This window comes from Podarcis bocagei (genome assembly GCF_964188305.1).
Source record: "Podarcis bocagei genome assembly, chromosome: 2".
Taxonomy (NCBI): domain Eukaryota; kingdom Metazoa; phylum Chordata; class Lepidosauria; order Squamata; family Lacertidae; genus Podarcis; species Podarcis bocagei.
This window is the reverse complement of record NC_138126.1, coordinates 66697649-66717965: the sequence shown is the minus strand read 5'-3', so window position 1 is coordinate 66717965 and position 20317 is coordinate 66697649. Positions and strand designations below refer to the sequence as shown.

General features: G+C 43.2%; 1 protein-coding gene across 3 annotated transcripts; it reads left to right on the top strand.

Moving 5' to 3' along the window:
* The first annotated feature begins 9396 nt into the window (after positions 1-9396).
* Positions 9397-19869, top strand: CNOT8 (CCR4-NOT transcription complex subunit 8). Of its 3 annotated transcripts, XM_081181150.1 has the most exons (8): positions 9398-9587; positions 12374-12570; positions 13206-13388; positions 14915-15108; positions 16281-16442; positions 17160-17304; positions 18459-18569; positions 18749-19869. In XM_081181150.1, exons 3-8 carry the CDS (start codon positions 13272-13274, stop codon positions 18896-18898), a joined length of 879 nt encoding a protein of 292 aa, XP_081037276.1. In that variant the 5' UTR covers positions 9398-9587; positions 12374-12570; positions 13206-13271; the 3' UTR covers positions 18899-19869. The 3 variants fall into 3 exon arrangements, with proteins under 3 accessions (XP_081037277.1, XP_081037276.1, XP_081037278.1); XM_081181151.1 differs by lacking the exon at positions 12374-12570 and having other exon boundaries at positions 9397-9587; XM_081181152.1 differs by lacking the exons at positions 9398-9587; positions 12374-12570 and adding an exon at positions 9756-10029.
* The last annotated feature ends 448 nt before the right edge of the window (positions 19870-20317 follow it).

Here is a 20317-nt window from a genome sequence, read left to right as displayed (position 1 = left end):
CAAGCTGAAGGAAAAGGAGGAGGGGCGAGCCTGCAAGCAAGCAGATAATTGGCCTCTTTCCTTAAACAACATGCATGGAGTAATTACACATAAAGTAACAGATACGTCCATTATTAGTGCTGGCAAACATGAATGGCTGCTTATGTAAGAGGTTATAGCAACATGTCACCCATGTATTAGCGTGTCAGCAGTTTTCAGTACCTCCCCCCCCTTAAGTTTAGTAAACAATGTAAGGGAAGTGCATGCTTTTGCCTTTTTACAAGTATTCATATATATATATATATATTCACACACACACACACACACACACGCACACACACACACACACACACACTATTTAAATCTTAGTGTGTGTTTTAAAACCCCCTCAAATATTTCAGGTCAAATACCAATCGTATAATGGGGGGAAATTAACATGGGGTACTCTGCTTTATTTGTATTTAGTAAACAAAGCTTTAAAAAGCATGCTAAATTAGAATGCTTTTTAGAATTTTGTCTGATGAAAACTGACTCTTTTCCTGATGAAATTAGCACATTCAAATCAGCCAAACTGTCCCTCCTCTTCAGCTATGTGCAAACATATATCTACATACCTTAGAACTGTTTATATTGGGGGGGGGGACAATGGCATCAAACAAACAAACAACATTGCTCCAGCTTTACTTAGAGAGCCTCATGAATTTCACTAAGGCTCCTGCATTCAATCCTCCTTTTCCTATCTCTCCTGCATGCCTTCTATAGATCCTCATTTGCACTGGGTGCCTATTTGTTTTGAAATCCAAGTTGATTTATAAAGCCTAAAAAGGGATTGGGACCCAAATATCTGATGGAGTTTTGTCCCTCTGTTCCCCATATTTACCCATTGGCCACTAAGATGTGCTGTGGGGAGTCTTCTTGTGGTACTTTTTACTGCCATAGGATAATTACGTAATGAAGAGTGATCTGAGTGGTGCCGCCTTATTTATGGAACTCCCTGTCTTGAGAGGTTTGCCAGTACTTTCACCATTAAGACACACCTATTCAGTAGGGTGTTTGGGACCTCTTGAAGCGTTCAGAGCAGAGTAGGCTGTATCACAGGTATGGGGAACCTTAATCCAGGGGTCAGCAACCTTTTCCAGCCGTGGGCTGTCCACTGTCCCTCAGACCATGTGGTGGGCCGGACTATGTTTTTGGGGGGTGGGGGTGGGGAAATAAACGAATTCCTATGCCCCACAAATAACCCAGAGATGCATTTTTAATAAAAGCACGTGTTCTACTCATGTAAAAACACCAGGCAGGCCCCAAAAATAACCTAGAGATGCATTTTAAATAAAAGGACGCATTCTACTCATGTAAAAACACCTTATTCCTGGACTGTCCGCGGAACGGATTTAGAAGGTGATTGGGCCACATCTGGCCCACGGGCCTTACGTTGCCTGCTCCTGCTTTAGTCCTACAGAAGCTGTTAAACTACACTCCCATCATCACCAGCCCCACTTGCTGCAGCTGATGGGAAATGTAGGATTAATGTAGGATTAATCCTACACTGTTGGTGTAGGATTAATCTAGTATGTCTAAAGCTTTCTCCCGATATTGAAGTCCAAAGTGTTTGAGGACCGGGACATTCACAGGGAAACCAAAATTCTTGTTTACAAAGCTATTGTACTACCAACCTTCCTGTATGCTTGTGAAACATGGACCACTTATAAACACCATCTCCAACTCCTCGAAAGATTCCATCAACGGTGTCCCCAAAATTTTTTACACATCACTTGGGAACACAGGCGAACAAATACCAGTGTACTGGAAGAAGCAAAGATCACCAGTGTTGAAGCAATGATTCTTCAACATCAACTTTGTTGGACTGGTCATGTTGTGTGGATGCCTGATGATCGTCTTCCAAAGCATCTACTCTATTCCGAACTTAAAAATGAAAAGCGTAATGCTGGTGGTCAACAAAAGAGGTTTAAAGACTGTCTTAAGGCAAATCTAAGAAAATGTAGTATAAACACTAACAATTGGGAAACACTTGCCTGCGACACCTCCAATTTACCAAAGGTGTCATGGGCTTTGAAGACACTCAAACTCAGGACGCAAGGGAGAAGCATGCTAAGAGGAAGGCACGCTTGGCAAATCCACACTGTGAACAACTCCCACCTGGAAACCAATTTCCCCACTGTGGAAGGACGTGTGGATCCAGAATTGGCCTCCACGGTCACTTATGGACTCATTGTTAAAACTCGGCTACGAGTGATCACCAAAGAAGTCTAGTATGTATTTTACTTGCTGTTTGCAATTATGGGTTGATTTATTTGGATGTCTATGTGCCTGTTTATACATCATTTTATGGTTTTATTCTGTTTACTACTGTTACGGTAAAATCTGGGTGCGAGGCTACTCTGCCACCCAGCTTGTCGGACTAAGTCCGCAGGTCCCTGCGGAAGAAAATGAGCTCAGCCGGAGACAGGAGCAAACTGCAGAAGATCCAAGTTTATTGCGCAACAGGTTCAAGACGAGATTGAACAGCGAGAAAGGGGTGACATGAACTTTTGAAATTTCCCTCCATGTCCCAGAATACAGTGCAAAATACATCCCAAGAAATTTCCCTCCATGTCCCAGAATACAGTGCAAAATACATTAAGAAGAGGTTGGGTTACACAGGATTAACATATGGAGGAGGGAGGGGGGAATATGCAGAGCTGGAGATATGCGCAGATAAGCACATCCTGAGTACCTGATGAGAAGACAATGGTCCATGTATGCATGGTCTGCCACCTGGCCTTGCCCGGAGGAAAGGCTTGGCAGAGTGGTTTGACAGGATTAGGGTGTTGACACCTTGCTTGAGGGATTATGGAGGACAGGGGAGGTGTCATGGAGTCCTAGAGAAATTGAGCAAATTGGCACGTTGATTTTCTATGAATTTTATAGATTTCAGTCCCTTTTAACATTGACAATTGGAAATAAATGGATATATTGTAGCGAAGAAGGAGGTGAAGAAGACATGCCCCCCCTTCCGTATCACTACTTTGTGATGTTGTAAATGAAGAGTACCACATAAATAAAATAAAAATAATTGTACTGATGATAGTAACAATGCAGTGATTGTTAGAATTTTGCAGTGCAATTTATTGGTTTCTGTGTTGTTGGCGTGGTTTCCTGACATTCTGGAAAGTATGTGGGACGCAACTTGAAAAGCTTCAGCATTCAAATACAATTCCTCCTTCTGAACCTTGATGCAGCTGAATGTGGGTGTGGTAAAATGGAATGGGGTGGTGTTTCTATGTGGGTGCTGTTTTGTATTATTCATCATATCATCAAGGCATTGTTCAGGCAGGGCACTGCTATTTGCGGCTGGTGAGGTAGAACTTTCATTGTGGGCTTCACTATTGGCTTTGGGTTGCTATCTTACAGAGGGCTTGACAAACAATACGTTCAGATTCACTGTGATAATCTAGGACACTGGGTGAAAGGAGATGGAATGAGGAAAGAGATAAGAATGCAGGACATCAACTCTCTAGGACAGGGGTCTGCAACCTTTAAGACAAAAAGAGCCACTTGGACCCGTTTCCGAAGAAAAAAACAACTGGGAGCCGCAAAACTCGTCATTATAAAAATAACTTTTTTGTCACTTTTTTATTATTTCTTTGTTTGACCCCTCAGAATTACTCCGCCTCATAGAAATAAACGTTAAATTAACAAGTTACCTTTTTGTGTGTGTGTGTTCTTCACTCCCCTTCAAAACAGTGACCAGCGTACATACCCCCTTTCAATGCAGTGACCAGTGTACATGCCCCTTACAATGTAGCGGGCGGGTGGGCGGGAAGGTGACGTTGGGACGGTGCGTGACTAATGCACGCACCGCCCCCATGCGACGTCACAGCCAGTACAGCGCTCGCCACAGTGGGGAGTGTCAGGGTGCACAATGTGCCTCCTCCCCTCGCTAGTATCCGCCCTGGAGCCGCGGCAAAGGTGTAAAAGAGCCACATGCGGCTCCGGAGCCGTGGGTTGCAGACCCCTGCTCTAGGAAGCATTATTGGAAAAGCAGAGGAGGCATATAGCCTCATAGATCTACTAGGTGGAGTCCCAGAGGGAGGCAAGGATAGTGGTGATGACTCTGTCAGACAGTCCCTCTTTCAGGCTCTGGTGTTTAGTTTCCATGCATGAAGCTGTGGACACTCCAGATCCAGATGAAGAATGGACCTCTGAGAGAGGAGAGGTAACCTCAAAGGGAGATGCCAGGGTAGGATGGAGCTGAGGTCCATCCCAAGTCCAAGAAACTTGGAACCACTTGTGTGTGAAGAACCTGGACTCTGCTTAGGAACCTGGGCAGAAGTGGAAGGGTCACAACAACCCCTGTGGCCATTAGGGCAGTGAAGGCATCCATGTCCTCTGCCCTCTGATAATGGACTTGGAATACGTAGCTGTCCAATTGCATATTTGTTGCTGAAATGAACAGGGCTATGCACAGGAGGCCCCACTTCTGGGAGATCTGGAGGGACTCCTCCCTGTGCAGAGTCCACTTATCCTGCTAAATCTGCTGGAGCCTCAGCCAGTTGGCCTTGTTGCTGAGTATCCCCTTCTTCGCATGAAAGGCTGAGATGGATGTCAAATGTCACTCAGCACATTTGAATAGATTGGTCTCATCCTGGAATGTCTATCACCACTCCTATATGTTGGAGACATTGGTTGGGGATCAGTAGGGTCTTGCCTCTGTTGATGATGGAGCCATGTTCCTTTAGGCAGTGGATGGTTGTTCCCCAATCCTTCTGTGCTCCCATGACTGAGAAGGTTTGGTAACCATAAGGTTGTCCAGATGTGAACATATCAGGTGCATTGGTGGGCAACCAGGTGCATAGGTGGGCTATCATTAATTTGGTGAAAACTTGGGGTACTGCGGAGAGGTCAAATGGGAGAGTTCCTCCTGGCCATGGGCAAAGTGCAGGAAGTGATTAGGCTGTTGTAAAATGGGCATATGGCGGTATACTTCCATGAAGTCTATTGAGACGAGGTAATCTCCATGCTGAAGAGCCTCTGAAATGGATCAGACCTATATGGAACAGTTCAAGAAAGCAGATCAGAATGGTGCAGAAATCATTATTTTTCTTGAGAACCATTAGAAGACTCTGGAGGAACACTGATGCTGTGGAAATGGTTCTATGGTGCCTCTCTCAAGGAGGTGTAAATTAGCTTTCAGGTTCTCTAGAGCTTTTATGGGTTCCATGATGGCAGAGCAGCCCACCATTTGTCCCTCGGGGTGCTCTTGAACTCTATGTAATAGCCCCTCCAGATGATGTCCAACACTCACCATTATGGTGTGGAGTTCTCTCAGGCTCAGGAAATGCCGTTTATCTTCCCGCCACAACACTGCCTATTTATCTACTTGTACTGGCATGCTTTTGAACTGCTAGGTTGGCAGAAGGTGGGACAGAGCAATGGGAGCTCAGCTTGTTGCATGGATTCGAACTGCCAACCTTCTGATCAAGCAAGCCCAAGAGGCTCAGTGGTTTAGACTACAGTGCCACCCGTGTCCCTTTGTCGTAAGTGGAGGTATGCTGCAATTATTGCAGATCATAGTGCAGATGCCAATCAGGGCAGAGGTACATCCAGCAGAAAATGTTCTGTTTTGATCGCTCTCAAGGGCGGGGGACACCTCATGCTGTCCAACTTGATGATATCTTGCTAAGACTTTGACTTAACTAACATCAATAAGTTTATATGCAGTGATTAGATGATGTGATATGGATGTCACTAGAACTAAGATCATGGACACTTTCCCATATGCTTCACTCTTTCACTGACCGAGAATAGCACATGAACAACTATCTCCTATTCTATGTAAAGAAGACATTGAAATTTTGCTGATGGAGGGGATGTCAGTGTGTGTTTGTTTGTTGATATGAAATGATAATCTACACCCTCATCTGGTACATAGGTCAATAATCCTTGGATTTAAGCCAGTTTAATTCCATTGAAACATACACCAGTGTCATCTATCTGTGTGTGGCTGAAGTAAATTGAGTGGAAAGAATGGTTAAGACCTTTTTCTTTGAGCACAAGGGAGCAATGAAACATCATTTAGAAAAATACTTACATGAGAGGGGCATTTAGAGATTTGAGAACAGATAAAGGAAGAAAGGAGTGAAGTGAGGTATCAGCATAAAGGTGGCACTGAAAGCCATGGGGTGTGCTGAACTCACCTACAGAACAAGGAAATTATCAATTATTTTGGTTTTGGAATAGAATGCTGAGGGCAGAAGTTAGTTGGAGAAGAAAAACTCCAGAAAACTGGAGTAAGCAAAATACTAAATTTCTTGGAGATAAAGGGTGAAAGAATACTGGGAATAATGGGTCATAAACTACAGGCAAGAAGGGAGAGGATGGTGCTTCAGAGAAAGCTCCTGGGTCAGGGGTCTGCAACCCGCGGCTCCGGAGCCGCATGTGGCTCTTTTACACCTTTGCCGCGGCTCCAGGGCGGATACTAGCGAGGGGAGGAGGCGCATTGTGCGCCCCGACACTCCCCACTGTGGCGGGCGCTGTACTGGCTGTGACGTCGCATGGGGGCAGTGCGTGTGTTAGACATGCATCGTCCCGACGTCACCTTCCCGCCCACCCGCCCGCTACATTGTAAGGGGCATGTACGCTGGTCACTGCATTGAAAGGGGGCATGTACGCTGGCCACTGTTTTGAAGGGGAGTGAAGAACACACACACACAAAAAGGTAACTTGTTAATTTAACGTTTATTTCTATGAGGCGGAGTAATTCTGAGGGGTCAAACAAAGAAATAATTTTAAAAAGTGACAAAAAAGTTATTTTTATAATGACGAGTTTTGTGGCTCTCAGTTGTTTTTTCTTCGGAAACGGGTCCAAGTGGCTCTTTTTGTCTTAAAGGTTGCAGACCCCTGTCCTGTATCAATGGACTGAGGTAACAGGAGCAAGAGGCAAAATGTGGGAAGGGTAGGCAAATGAGCATTGTTGAAGAGGAGGTAATGATCACACAGAGAAATTCCATACCAGAGGAAGAGACAGGAGATCAGATCAAGTAAGTGCTCAGGGCAGTATCAAAGGTGGAGATATGTGTGGGATGTAATCCATTGGATCAGTCAAATACAACATTCCTTGTTTGCCTAGAGTGGACACAGACAGGGGCATGTTGATCAAACTAGATAGTTGATCAAACTAATAATAATAATAATAATAATAATAATAATAATAATAATAATAATAATAAAAAATTTATTATTTGTACCCCACCCATCTGGGCGGCTTCCACAGAAACCAAAAATACACTAAAACCACACATTAAAAACTTCCCTGAAGATGTCTTCTGAATGTCAGGTAATTGTTGATCGCTTTGACATCTGATGGGAGGGCGTTCCACAGGGTGGGCGCCACTACCGAGAAGGCCCTCTGCCTGGTTCCCTGTAGCTTTGCTTTTTGCAATGAGGGAACCGCCAGAAGGCCCTCAGCGCTGGACCTCAGTGTACAGGCAGAACAATGGGGGTGGAGACGCTCCTTCAGGTATACTGGGCCGAAGCCGTTTAGGGCTTTAAAGTTCAGCACCAATACTTTGAATTGTGCTCGAAAACGTACTGGGAGCCAATGTAGGTCTTTTAAGACCGGTGTTATGTGGTCTCGGCGGCCGCTCCCAGTTACCAGTCTAGCTGCTGCGTTCTGGATTAGTTGTAGTTTCCGGGTCACCTTCAAAGGTAGCCCCACGTAGAGCGCTAAATAAAGAGATTCTAAGAAAAAGCTGCCCCTTTTTCGTTATGGGGTACCCAAGAGCCCATACAGAGCCCTTATGTAGGTTCTCTATAGGTAGGATAAAATAACAGAGGCCGACCAGAGAATATTGAGAAGTAAAGCAGCAAAGTATGATCTTTAATAAACTGTTGCAACAGGGTGCTCACCGCCCCCCATGCAGGAGGGAGGAGGAACCCAGAACAATGGTGTGCAAGCCATTATATAGACTTTTGAAATTGCCCACCCTGTAGCTCAAGACCACCCCCCAATACATCATATATACGTCATAGAAGAGGCGATCTACAGCAGAAAACCTGGCGTGCTCTGGTCCATGGGGTCACAACAACAAATCGTAGTGAGGGAAACTTTCAACTTGCAGCTCTATTTCGAAGAATGATCCCACTTTACCTTTTGTGATAGGAATTTTGAGGTCTAGATATATGGTAATGTTCATAACTGCATGTACATAGATCAAGCACAGGAAGACTGACCTGAAGCCATTTTTGATTCCTAAACTGAGCAAATGTTTCTCTGCATGGTCAAAGTGGAAAAACCTCCCCATTGTCTTTTCCTTCACAAATCCTGTCTTAGGGGTATGTTGATGTGTTTGAATAGGGTGTGAGCCTGTGACATGGCCCAGGAACGAAGTATTTATCACTATTTATCACTACAAAAGAATGGCCAGGCTCCTCAGGCAATCCAATCAAGTAACCTGCCAGACAGGAAAACAATCAAGGATAAGAGAAAAACAATATTGAAATTTCTGTTTTAAGACCACCTTTTCTGTGATGTATCTTGAGGGGTGGTCTTAGGTTACACCCCTTCTGTGATGTATGTATCATGTTTCTGGGGTTGGTCTTGGTCTACAGGATGGGAATTTCAAAAGTCCTTATAAGCCATTGCACAGCATTTTTGTGGGTCCTCCTCCTCTCCTGCGAGGGGAGCACCCTGTTGCAACAGATCAATAAAGATCAAGCTTACTAGCTGCTTTGCTTCTCAATATTCTCTGGTTGGCCTCTGTTATTTTCTCCTACCAATAGGGAACCTATGTAAGGACTCTATATGGGCTCTTGGATACCCCATAAGGGAAAAGGGCATATTTTTATTTACAACACTTGGAAGCAAAGTCCTTACGGTTTCAAAATGCCTTGTGGTTAAAGACTGTAATGCAATTACTTGGGAATGACTCCCAGTGACCTGAAATGGATTTACTTCAAAGTCCACGACCAGGTCTCAAGTGTGCTTAACATTACTGTCATGGCGTATTAGCATGCATTCTCACTCGGGAATAAATCTTATGGGAATGAATCCCACGGGGCTCAAGGAGGCTTATTATTATTCCCAAACCAGGCTGCTTTTCGGATTGCTGCCTCAATTGCTGAAGCAGAGCTTGCCAGAATCGAAACAAAACAGCCGGATCGCTTTCATAGCTGCCTCTCCTCCTTTCTGGGCGGCCTCTGCCGCCGTTGAATCCTGCTCCATAACGCATAGAACAAAAAACTCAGCCATCCCTTTCGACAGGACACGCGTTGCTCATTGGGTTTACCCAACGCCTCCCAGGCGCAGGCGCAGTTGGAACACAGCGGGGAGGAGTAGCCGCTGCAGGCAGTGTTCACGTGCAAAAGGGCGCTCTCTTTCCTCTTTCCGGCGTCTCTTACGGAAAGGCGGATTCTTCCTGCCCCAGAAAGGCTCGCTTAGAGCGCATGCGTGTAGGGAGAAAAACAGAGCGATAGAGAGAGAAAAAGACGCCCAGCTCAGCAAACCATCGAGCGATGGAAAATCGGTAGCCTAGAAGGGACCCCACCAGAGGAAGACCAAGGCGGCGGAAAGGAGCAACGGCCCGGCGCTCGGTTTCCCCGCGCTCCTGGTGAGGCGTTGGGCTCGCATTTAGGCCTCAGACCAGGCGGGGGGAGGCTGGGGGCCGAGAGGGCGGGGAGGGGGAGGAGCCTCTGGAGGGTCTCGGGCGGGAAAGCTCCTTTGTTTGCTGACCGGATTTCCTGGTTGTGGGTGGTGTTCTCCCTTGCGTAGCTCCCAAGGTGGGGAAGGCAGAGCAGCAGGAGCTCCAGCACCTCAGAGGTTTGTGGCGCCGTCGTTTCCTCCTCCTCCTTCCGCGCCAGGCACGTAGAAGCGAGGGCCTACAAGTTCCGCGCGGAGAGGTTTCTCTTGCATCGCAGGGGGCGGGCGAAGAAACACACGCGCACGCACGCAAGTTGTCCTGCAAATGCTTCTTTCGTGAGGGAGAATATTCCCTCTCCGCTGGAAGGGATCAGGGACGAGAGAGGCTTCTGCTGCGAAGTCACATAGTCCTGGTCGGTCTAGATTTCGTCGCGGCAAAAGACTCTCTTGCGTGTAGGAATATTGTGCTCTTTATTAAGCCGATTTCTTTCTTCGTCCTTGTTTCCTTACATTTCTAGCCCCGGCCTCCTTCCCTGTTACGGAGGTCGAAGGAGGCCTCGCATTTAAGCAGAGAATTGGCATTTTTTTTACTCCAGTCTGTATTGCCGCTCGGGGGAGTTGAGACAGTAGCCGAAAAGTACAGGTGAACGAATGGAGGAGGGTGTTGGATGCGGGTGATGCTTGGAGGGGTGGAAGCTTCCAGGGCAAGGAGAGAACCAAAGATGGAGAGCAAAGGCTGCAAGAAAATACAGATATTTCTTAACTTCTGGGGTGGAGCATAGGAAGCTACTTCTGGCAAAGAAATGTCTGGGTGGATTGCCTCGTTAAAGGGGTTTGAGGGATGATTCAGAGCATAATTTGGAAATCCTGCTTTTTTGGATTTGTATAACTCACTGAAAGCAGAATGTGAAGTAGATTGATCAGTAAACAGTATTATCTGCTGTTTGGGTGAGGCGGAACAGTCTGATTAAAATGATGTACTGTACAGTATTGTATTGCCTATTTTAGATGTAACACTGGAGTCTTGTGGTGAAGAGTAATTAACAAATATACTGTGTATCTGAAGAAGTGTGCATGCACACGAAAGCTTATACCAAGAACTAACTTAGTTGGTCTTTAAGGTGCTACAGGAAGGAATTTTTTTATTTGGACTATGGCAGACCAACACGGCTACCCATCTGTAACTGTAACAAATATACTAATATACTTGGAACTAGTGGACATAGTTTAAGAATTTTGAGATTGTTACATGAGGTTTTCTTTAAAGACTGTTGGGTTCAAAATGATTATACATAATGAAAGTTCTTAATATCTAAGCTATAACTTGGTTTCATAAAATATTTTGGAAACAGCACAGTTTGAAGCATCTGTAGGAAGGCAAAGATTGTTCTTCTCAAACTTGTGAGGCAAAAATGATCCTGTTGATTTTTATGCATTTTTAGTACTGTTACTGCTACTCTGAAAAGCAAATATAAATAAGGAAATGCAAGAATGTTCAGAATAATGGCATGGTTTTTAGGGCAGATAATTTTACTGAAGGTTACTTGGGTTTAGAAAAAGATGCTGGCAGATTCATATAAAATAGTGAAAAGAATGTTCACTTGGTTGTGTTTAGGGACACTCAGAGCAGCAGGCTTAAAACAAAATCCTTGTTTCACAACAAGCAATTCTGAGAAGCCTAAAGTTTTCATAGTCAAAAGGTTAGACAAAGTAGTGTGAAATATAGCACCATAAGAGAGGAAGCCAAGTTACTACTAGACCTTGAGACTGGAAGTACCGTATTTTTCGTCTCATAGGACGCTCCGTCCCATAGGACGCACCTAGTTTTTTGGGGGGAAATAAAGGAAATTTCCCCGTTTATTTCCCCCCAAAACCAGGTCGGGGAACAGTGGGTTGGTGCGCACCGACCCCTCTTGCTCTCCAAGCTTCAGCGAAAGCCTGTATTCGCCCCATAGGACACACACAGATTTCCCCTTCATTTTTGGAGGGGAAAAAGTGTGTCCTATAGGGCGAAAAATACGGTAAATATTGTCACCAATCTTGTGGTAGTGAATTCCATAGTTTAACATTCTGTTACTGTATTACAAGAGAGGGAAAATGTGTTTTTAGTTTTGATTTCTCTATACCGTGTTTAGTTTTTATAAACCTGTATTATGTTTCATCTTTCTTTTTCTAAATGGAAATATTTTTTTCCTGGTTAGTTATTACCAGTTCAGCCTCTATTGGTATATATATGAAATTGATATTTTTTGCACCAAAGTTCATCATACTACTTTTAACAACTTCATTTGCCTCCTTCTTCTTTGGCGATCACTTGTAGCTGAGTAAGATTGTCTTCCATGAATATGGTCTTAATAGTGAGTCCATAAGTGACTGTGGAGGCCAATTCTTATGTTGTTGTTTCACTCTATTCAGAAAGATCCTTTTGAAATGCTTTGTGATCTGTTTTGGTGTTCACTACTGTAAAAGAAATTGGTGCCACCCACAAACTTGGCCACATTGAATAACCCTGTTCTGTGAACCCAGCATAAATATTCTTCTCCCAAGTTCTTTGCCTTTGCATGGGAAGAAATAAGAGTGATTTTCAATGGACTTTTTCAGGAGGCAGAAGCAGCAATGCATGCCTTGTGCATTTTGAATTTCTTTTTTTAAAACAACAGTCTTTTAGGAATGTGCATATCTTAACAGTCTTTTTGTACATTCTCTGGTCAAGATGCATATTTATTTACTAATTTTATATCCTATCCTTTGTTCTAGAGGAACCTGGGCAGCAAACAACAAGAGGCAAAACAGCAAAAATATCTTCAAAAATATCTTAACAACAGTTCTGATATGCACAAAATCAGACTGGAAAAGATCTCAACTTAAAAAGGCTGTTGAAAGAAGGTCTTCAGTAGTCACTGAAAAGATTAGTGAAGACTTGTTTAATATTCAAGAGGAGGAAATTCCAAAGGGTAAGTGCCACAACACATAAGGCCCAATTCCTGCATTGTGTGGAATGGATCTATTTAAATTGTAATATCCAAGATGCATTGGAAAATGTGTATGCTGTTGCAGAATTGTGTACAATGCCTGCTCAAAAAGAACATCCTGTGGCCAATATATGGAGCCTTGAAGGAATATGTCCTGTTTCTGTCTCTAGTTGCTGCAGTCTACAAGGATCCAGGGCACAAGCCTTATGCATAGTCTCTGGGGTGTTGCTGGAGAAAGCGGATCTGTCTTCCAGTCAGTATAAGAATTACACAAACGCCTGTTTCGAAACAGCAAAACACAAATGTAGAAAATGCAATAGTTTTAGTGTTTATACCCTTAAGGAAGATACAAAATACTGTAATAAACCACTGATAACCTTGCTCACCAGACAGTGGCTACAGCTTTGCTATTGTTTCCCCTCAGAATCTGATCTGGGGGTTGGGGGTATGCAGGGAGAGAAAGGGGAAGTCTTGAGTGGAACTCTGCCATCTGTGACTTATTTCTAAGTAACCATGTATAGGATTGGACTCCCTGTCCCTGATGTTTTTCTCCCTGTTTTTCTCTGAAATGAATATCTTGCTGGAATAAGCACTTGTCATTTTTCCTACATATTTAGGGTGGTTTATCTTGACATCTTGGCGCTCCCACCCTGCTCTTGTGATTGTGGTGCAAATCCCTCAGGATGCCAGCGGCACTTGCAGAAAACAGTCAGGTGATCTGCGAAGTATGGGCAAATAATCTAGAAGAGGAAATGAGAAAAATTCGGGAAATAGTTCTTAGTTACAGCTACATCGCAATGGTAAATATGTCTTCCAGTATTCAGCTTTCTAAATATAGGATTTATGTAGACAAATGAGTTATTATAGCTTAAATTGGTGTGTTCAGCTAATTGGTAGATGTGATATAACACCTGATGAAATTTAGGAGGATTTTCAGTGTCCTTAATGCAGATTGAGATATCAGATGAGCAAATGCCTAGCTTCATTGGTTTGGGCTGTAGGGGATAAAGCTATAAGCAAGTACAAAGTTCCCTTTGTAATGAGGTTAAACCTAAGAGAAGCTCCTTCCCAGCCAACTCATATGACGGCCTAGATTGATAAAAGACATGGTATGTGAAGATGCCATTAGCGTGCACCATAGCCTAGTTATTAAAAGATGGTAGAGTTTATGTAGATTAAATAGTCTCTAGTTCACTGAGTGACCACAACCTAAGATAACGGGTTCTTCTGTTCCAGAATCTGAAAATATGTAGTGTTCATGTGCGAAAGAGCCATGTCCCTTCCTCTTTAGCTTATGCCAGGGGTCTGCAACCTTTAAGACAAAAAGAGCCACTTGGACCCGTTTCCGAAGAAAAAAAAACGGAGCCGCAAAACCATTGCGACATTTAAAACAAATATAACACTGCATATATTGTTTCTTACCTTAATGTCCGATCTGACAGCGGACGGGAAGGTGACGTTGGGACGGTGCGTGACTAACACACGCACCGCCCCCATGCGACGTCACAGCCAGTACAGTGCCCGCCACAGTGGGGAGTGTCGGGGCGCACAATGTGCCTCCTCTCCTTGCTAGTATCCGCCCCGGAGCCGCGGCAAAGGTGTAAAAGAGCCACATGCGGCTCTGGAGCCGCAGGTTGCAGACCCCTGGCTTATGCAAATCCTATGTGAAACTGAAAAATTGTATTTCAGTCAGGAACAGTTCACATGTTCCGGAACATGGCTTAGAGTTGGGGGAGCAGGACTCTAATCAGTCTGAGGTTTGCTTTTTTACTTTTATTAAGCTAATTAGACTACTACAGTTTAAATTGTAGGCGAAGAAAACCTTTTTTTGTTGTTGTTGCATCCCTGTTGTCCTTCATTCCCTTGTCCCTCCCAGTCACCTTGTATCTCTACTCCTTCCGTTGAATTCAGGGGCAATGGCACATGAAGGATTCACTTTGCAGATAGTGCACAGATAGTGCCTGCAACAGGCTGGAAAAACAGCTGCCAAGGGCATCTGAATCACCATGTGCCTCTGTATCCAGGGGGAGGAGTGGCTATGCAGTTGTAGTGCTGCAGGCATTCTCTCACTTTATCTCCCATTTTAGAATGGCTGGGGGGGCCCAGATGTTTCAGCAAAGAAGGAAAAGGGCCACAAAAAGAGAAACTGCAGTTGGCTATAGGCATTATTTTATGCATGCTTAATTAACTTTTCGTGACGCTGATGCCAGGAAGCCGGCAACTGCGGAATTCAGGAGATAGTCTGTGGTGTTTATTGCATTGGTGTGTGTTATATCTGTGAATAGAACTTACAAGGTTTGGGTTGGACTTCTCTTTGTTTTTCTAGGACACAGAGTTTCCTGGGGTGGTTGTTCGACCAATAGGTGAATTTCGCAGCTCTATAGACTATCAGTATCAGTTGCTCCGATGCAATGTTGATCTGCTGAAAATCATCCAGCTAGGCCTGACCTTCACAAATGAGAAAGGCGAATACCCTGCTGGGATCAACACATGGCAGTTTAACTTCAAGTTCAATCTTACGTAAGTCTTCAAAGTTGGGGAATGTGTGAATCAGTTTTTCTCTGAAAGGTTGTTCCCACATAGGAGGAAGAGCTGTTTGCCAGCTAGGAAAAAATCCCATCTCAATATGAAGGGGTTATGTTTCAAATCAATGTGCCAAGCACAGAATGATGGGTTTTTTGTCAAAATGTTATTAAAAACTTTTAAACCTAGGATTATTGCCAAATTGTTTGGGCTTTAAGTCTTTAGCAGGCCCTTCACCCTAATCAGGAAAAAGTATTTCTTGTAAGTATCATTATAAATTTTTAATTTATGAATTGCCTTTTACATGCTTCTCATGGTAGTTTGCAAATATACCATACAAGCAGCACAAAAAACAATTCAAGGCAAATGTTTATTATTTTTAAACCTAAAGGAGATACTTTTTTATCCAGCTGGAAAATATTGTCAAAACAAAAATGTCTTCCATTTTTTTTTACCCCAAGTATATGGCAAGAAGCTGGCATTTTTTATGGTAAATGTAGACATAGTGGCCCTGCATTTACTCAAATGTTCTGGGGCCTTTGTACTTACACACTCCCAATCTCCTATTTCTTTGTGGACTTTCCTCTCTCATTCCCCAGTGAGGAGTTTATGCTGGAGAGTGTGGAAGGGTGCTCTCACTTTGCACAGGGATAGCAGCTGTTCCTCATACAAGCCTGCCTGGGTTTTGATATCTTAGGGGGAGGCCCATCACCTTCACAGGCATGCTGTGTGGAGCCATGGGAGAGGGCCTTCTTGGTGGCTCCTCCCAGACTTGGGAACACCTTCCCTAGAGAAGCAAGACTGGCTCCCTTCTTGCTGTCCTTCTGAAGCAGGGTTGGGGTGGGTTTAAGACTTTCTTGCTCCAAGACGCTTTTGGGAATTGACTTCTTTTAATGAAAGGGCTACTGTCGTGCTGTTTCTGTTGTAATTATTTCCATGTTTTACCCTGATTTTATATATGTATATAGTTTTAATTCTATCAATATTTAATTGCTTTTAGATGATTGTTTTTCACCTGTGTTTTTAGTGGTTCATGTTTTTATCTGTAATCTGTCTTGAGCCTCATTGGGAGAAAAGGAGGGTTATAAATAAATATTATAAAAGTTCCATTGATTCATTTAGGCACAGTGAAGACCTGATATATAACATTTATTTGCCCTTCTCACTAGGGAAGATATGTATTCTCAAGATTCAATAGACCTTCTTGCAAGCTCTGGTTTGCAGTTTCAGAAGCATGAAGAGGAAGGGATTGATACCTTGCATTTTGCTGAACTACTTATGACCTCTGGTGTGGTGCTCTGTGACAATGTCAAGTGGCTTTCATTTCACAGGTTTGTCAAATAGCATTTCACTTCTAACATTTAGCCACTTTTATGTTATGTTGTGAAAAAATTATGCTTGATTGTAGAGTTTTGCATATCCCATAGAACTTACGTTGGGGGCCTTTGACAGAGAGGCTGGGAGCAAGTGCTTTCCGCCCTCGCCTTCCGCTTAAGTCTCCTTAACTTGAACGGGTTATTGAGTGAGATAATTATGAGAGATGGGAAAGGTGATGAAATTCTTTGTGCTAAAGTAAGACTCCACAGTGTAGGATTCTGCATCACTGTTCTGTGCCCTCTGCAAATAAATATAAGCTTATTAGTCGGCCCCCTGCAGAACAAAGCCTGCATTGTAGGGGGTTGACTAGATGACCCTCGGAGTCCTTCCAATCCTACAATTCTGTGAAGCATTGTCTTGTTTTTAGTTTTCAGAACTACCAGCACTCAAGTGCTTGCTGGTTGATTAAATTAAGTACATGATTCACTATGAATTCCAAAAAGACCCTATTTGGGAAATGTTCTTTCCCTGCCAGAAATCTGCAGTAGTTGAGCGTTGAGCATGCACTGTTAATTAATGTTGATAATAATGATAACCTTGGTTTCAAGGTACCTTCTAGTAACTGCTTCTAGGATATCTCCTAGTAACAGCATTTTAGTAGTACCAGCCAGGTTTGAAAATAATGCATTTAAACCACTGGTTGATCTGTCTTTGCATAATTCCTTCCTCAGTGGCTATGACTTCGGTTATATGGTAAAACTTCTGACAGATTCAAGGCTTCCAGAAGAAGAACATGAGTTCTTTCATATCTTGAACCTTTTCTTTCCATCTATATATGACGTTAAGTACCTCATGAAGAGCTGCAAAAACCTAAAGGTACAGTACTTGATTTTACTGTAATTGCAAAATTTGAGATACATTGGTTGCTGCTTTGTATAGATGTAAACAAAGTGAGCTGAAATATGGATTATTTGGTAGGTTTACGGCTTTTAAAATAATAAATAGTATAACAATAGTAGAATTGGTTTGAATTGCAACTCCCTCTTACTGCTGGGCTGGGTACATGACCAGCATCTTCACAGTGTTCCATCACTTCCTTCCTATTAACCAGACTACCAAATCTCCCTGATAGCAGAGCAGATGAGCTTTGCCAAGATGAGGGGTGTGGGGGGGAATCTTCCTTGCATTGAGAGGGAGTGTGGGCTGGTAACTGCAATGGAGGGTTGAATAGAGCTGAAGAAGGGACAGGAAGAGAGACTGGGGGTTGGGGACAGCTGAAAGCAGATAAAACCAAGCTGCCTTTATGCTTCCTTAGAGATGGGTACAGGGTGTGGAAAACAATGATGGAGAAAAAGAGCTGACACTGACTCAGCCTCAGCCACTGTTAATATGGCCCACAGAAAAATGGTTCCCTGCTACTGGCCTACTATTTGATGACCAGTGTCACATGCTCCTTGCAATAAACAACCATTGTGTGAGTGGCAACCTACTGTACCATGGTGTCATTCAATACAAATGGCAGAAGTGCACTCGATCCTTGCTCTCTGTGAGTAATCGTGCACATATGCCTCATTCACCAAGCTGTTTTCACACCAGGGAGTCTTCCTGTGATCTGATGTGGTACTCTGAAAGAAGTTTCCGACTGGTCTCTGGCGACCTAGAATTTTTTTGTTTTGTTTTACATTTTGTGAACTGCACTTTTATTACTGTTCACTTAAATTTATGACTCATGGGTTGATCAAATTGAGTTTGGAGGCAAATGTCCAAATGCCAATCCTGAGGCGTGTACTAAGATATGCCGATAGCAAAATTGAACTTGTCTGATAGCTCTATGTTTGTATTGTAGTTTCTAAAGCTTGCTGGTATAGTAACTATAAATTTTTGTCCAAGGTTAACCTTATTAATAAATACAAGTCTAACCCTTGGCCTTCGATTTGAAATTCTTGTAAAATGCTGTGAGCTCTCTAATTGTCATAGGCAGAGAAGACAAGAAGTGAGGTGGATTAGGTCTGATTTCTTCTCTCTTGCAGGGAGGCCTTCAGGAAGTTGCTGACCAGCTGGATTTACAGCGGATTGGACGGCAGCACCAAGCTGGATCAGACTCGCTACTCACTGGGATGGCATTCTTCAGAATGAAAGAGGTAGGCGTTTCTTGTCTCCTACCAAATAGTGAGAGTGTGCAGTAGCTTGCCAGCAAATTCTAACCACCTTGGTATCTCCAGCTTTCCTTTGACTAGACAGAGTTTCCCTTTCCATGGTTTCTGCAGTTGGTTAGTCATATGAAACAACTTGTGACGTGTATTTTTTTTCTGTTTTGCAGTTGTTCTTTGAGGACACAATTGATGATGCAAAGTACTGTGGGAGACTCTATGGCCTTGGTACGGGAGTGGCTCAGAAACAGAGTGAAGATGTAGAAGCAGCTCAAGAGAAAATGAGTATTCTGGCTATTATCAACAATTTGCAGCAGTGACAACAGAATGCTGTTCAACAGAACATGGGTCCATGGGGGCAAGCTTCCTCCTTTAAAGTGTTACATCTCAAACACATGGCAGAAGAACTAGCGTTTTTACAGAGGGCAAAAGGCATCTTTGCTATGAATCATGGCTGATTCTAATCAGCAGTTTCATAATGGCTGGTAGAGTGTCATGCTCATAAGTAAAAACAGATACAAACTACAGTGTATATACCTCTTTTCTTTTAAAACTTGCTGAATTTGCAAGGCACAGGTCATTTCAGAACTTTCAGCAGTGCTGCAGTTCTCTCATGCACTTGCAGATTTAGCTTTTGAAAGCTTATTTTAAACCTTTTTTTGCTCTCTGTGAGGGTGATGTGTTCCTAAGCCCTCTGCTAGCTTTTATCTTTTGTGTAAGTAATTCTGTGAAAGTGATCCATTCAGCCCTGGTGGTGGAGACATAATGCATGAGATGCTTACATCTTAGTAGCAGCCGTAAGGGTTGTGCTGGCTTGTATTATAGCTAGCTTCTCCTTTTAGATTGCCGGGCCATGTGTCATATAGCAGTATGCTTCATCTTAACTACCATAGAATCAAAACTGCCTGCATGATTGAGACTACAATAACAATGTGGACCGAAAATTAATTCCAAGTTACCCTTCTACCAAGTTGTTGAGTAAATGGATAAAATCACACGTACCTACCAATGAAGGCTAGTTCAGCTTTTAGATGTCCCTTTTATAGTACTTTAAAGAGCAACCCAAAATTGTTAAATGGTTACAGACTAAAAGTGCATTTAATAGCAATTTTCATACAATCTTGAAAACCAAAATCTGTTTGAGGGAGAGACAAAATCCTGATAGTGTGGTATTTTTAACAAGCTTAATAACTCCCCATTATGTAAAAGTATTCACTGGTTGCAGTTAAATGCTCATGTATATATGATTGGTTCTTAATTTTGTAAAATAAAGAATTTTCTTAAGGCATGAGACTTTTTGACTTTTTCCACACTTCTTTTGAAATTGTGTTTTAAAAAGGTCTCCTAGATCAAAAGCTACAAAGCAAAGCTGGCAGCATGCCTTAATCTGCCAACTGAGTTCTGTGAGATAAGTTACCCCCCCCCTTTCAGTAGTTTTAGCCAATGAGTGATATCAAGCGAGTTTTTGGGATCTTTGGGGGTCTTGAAAGGCTGCTGTTTTCCACCCCACCCTCAGCTAGTGGCTTCTGTCTCCTTAGATCTCCTAAGACTTGTGGCAAATATAATGTACAGTGGTACCTGAATGCCACAAACCCAGAAGTGTTCCAGTTTGCAAACATTTTTTTGGAAGCCAAACCTCCATTTCGGCTGTTGGCATTGTTTCCGGGGCCAATCAGCCGCGCCTTGGTTTGTGAATGTTTTGGAAGTCGAAGAGACTTCCATAACGGATTGAGTTTGAG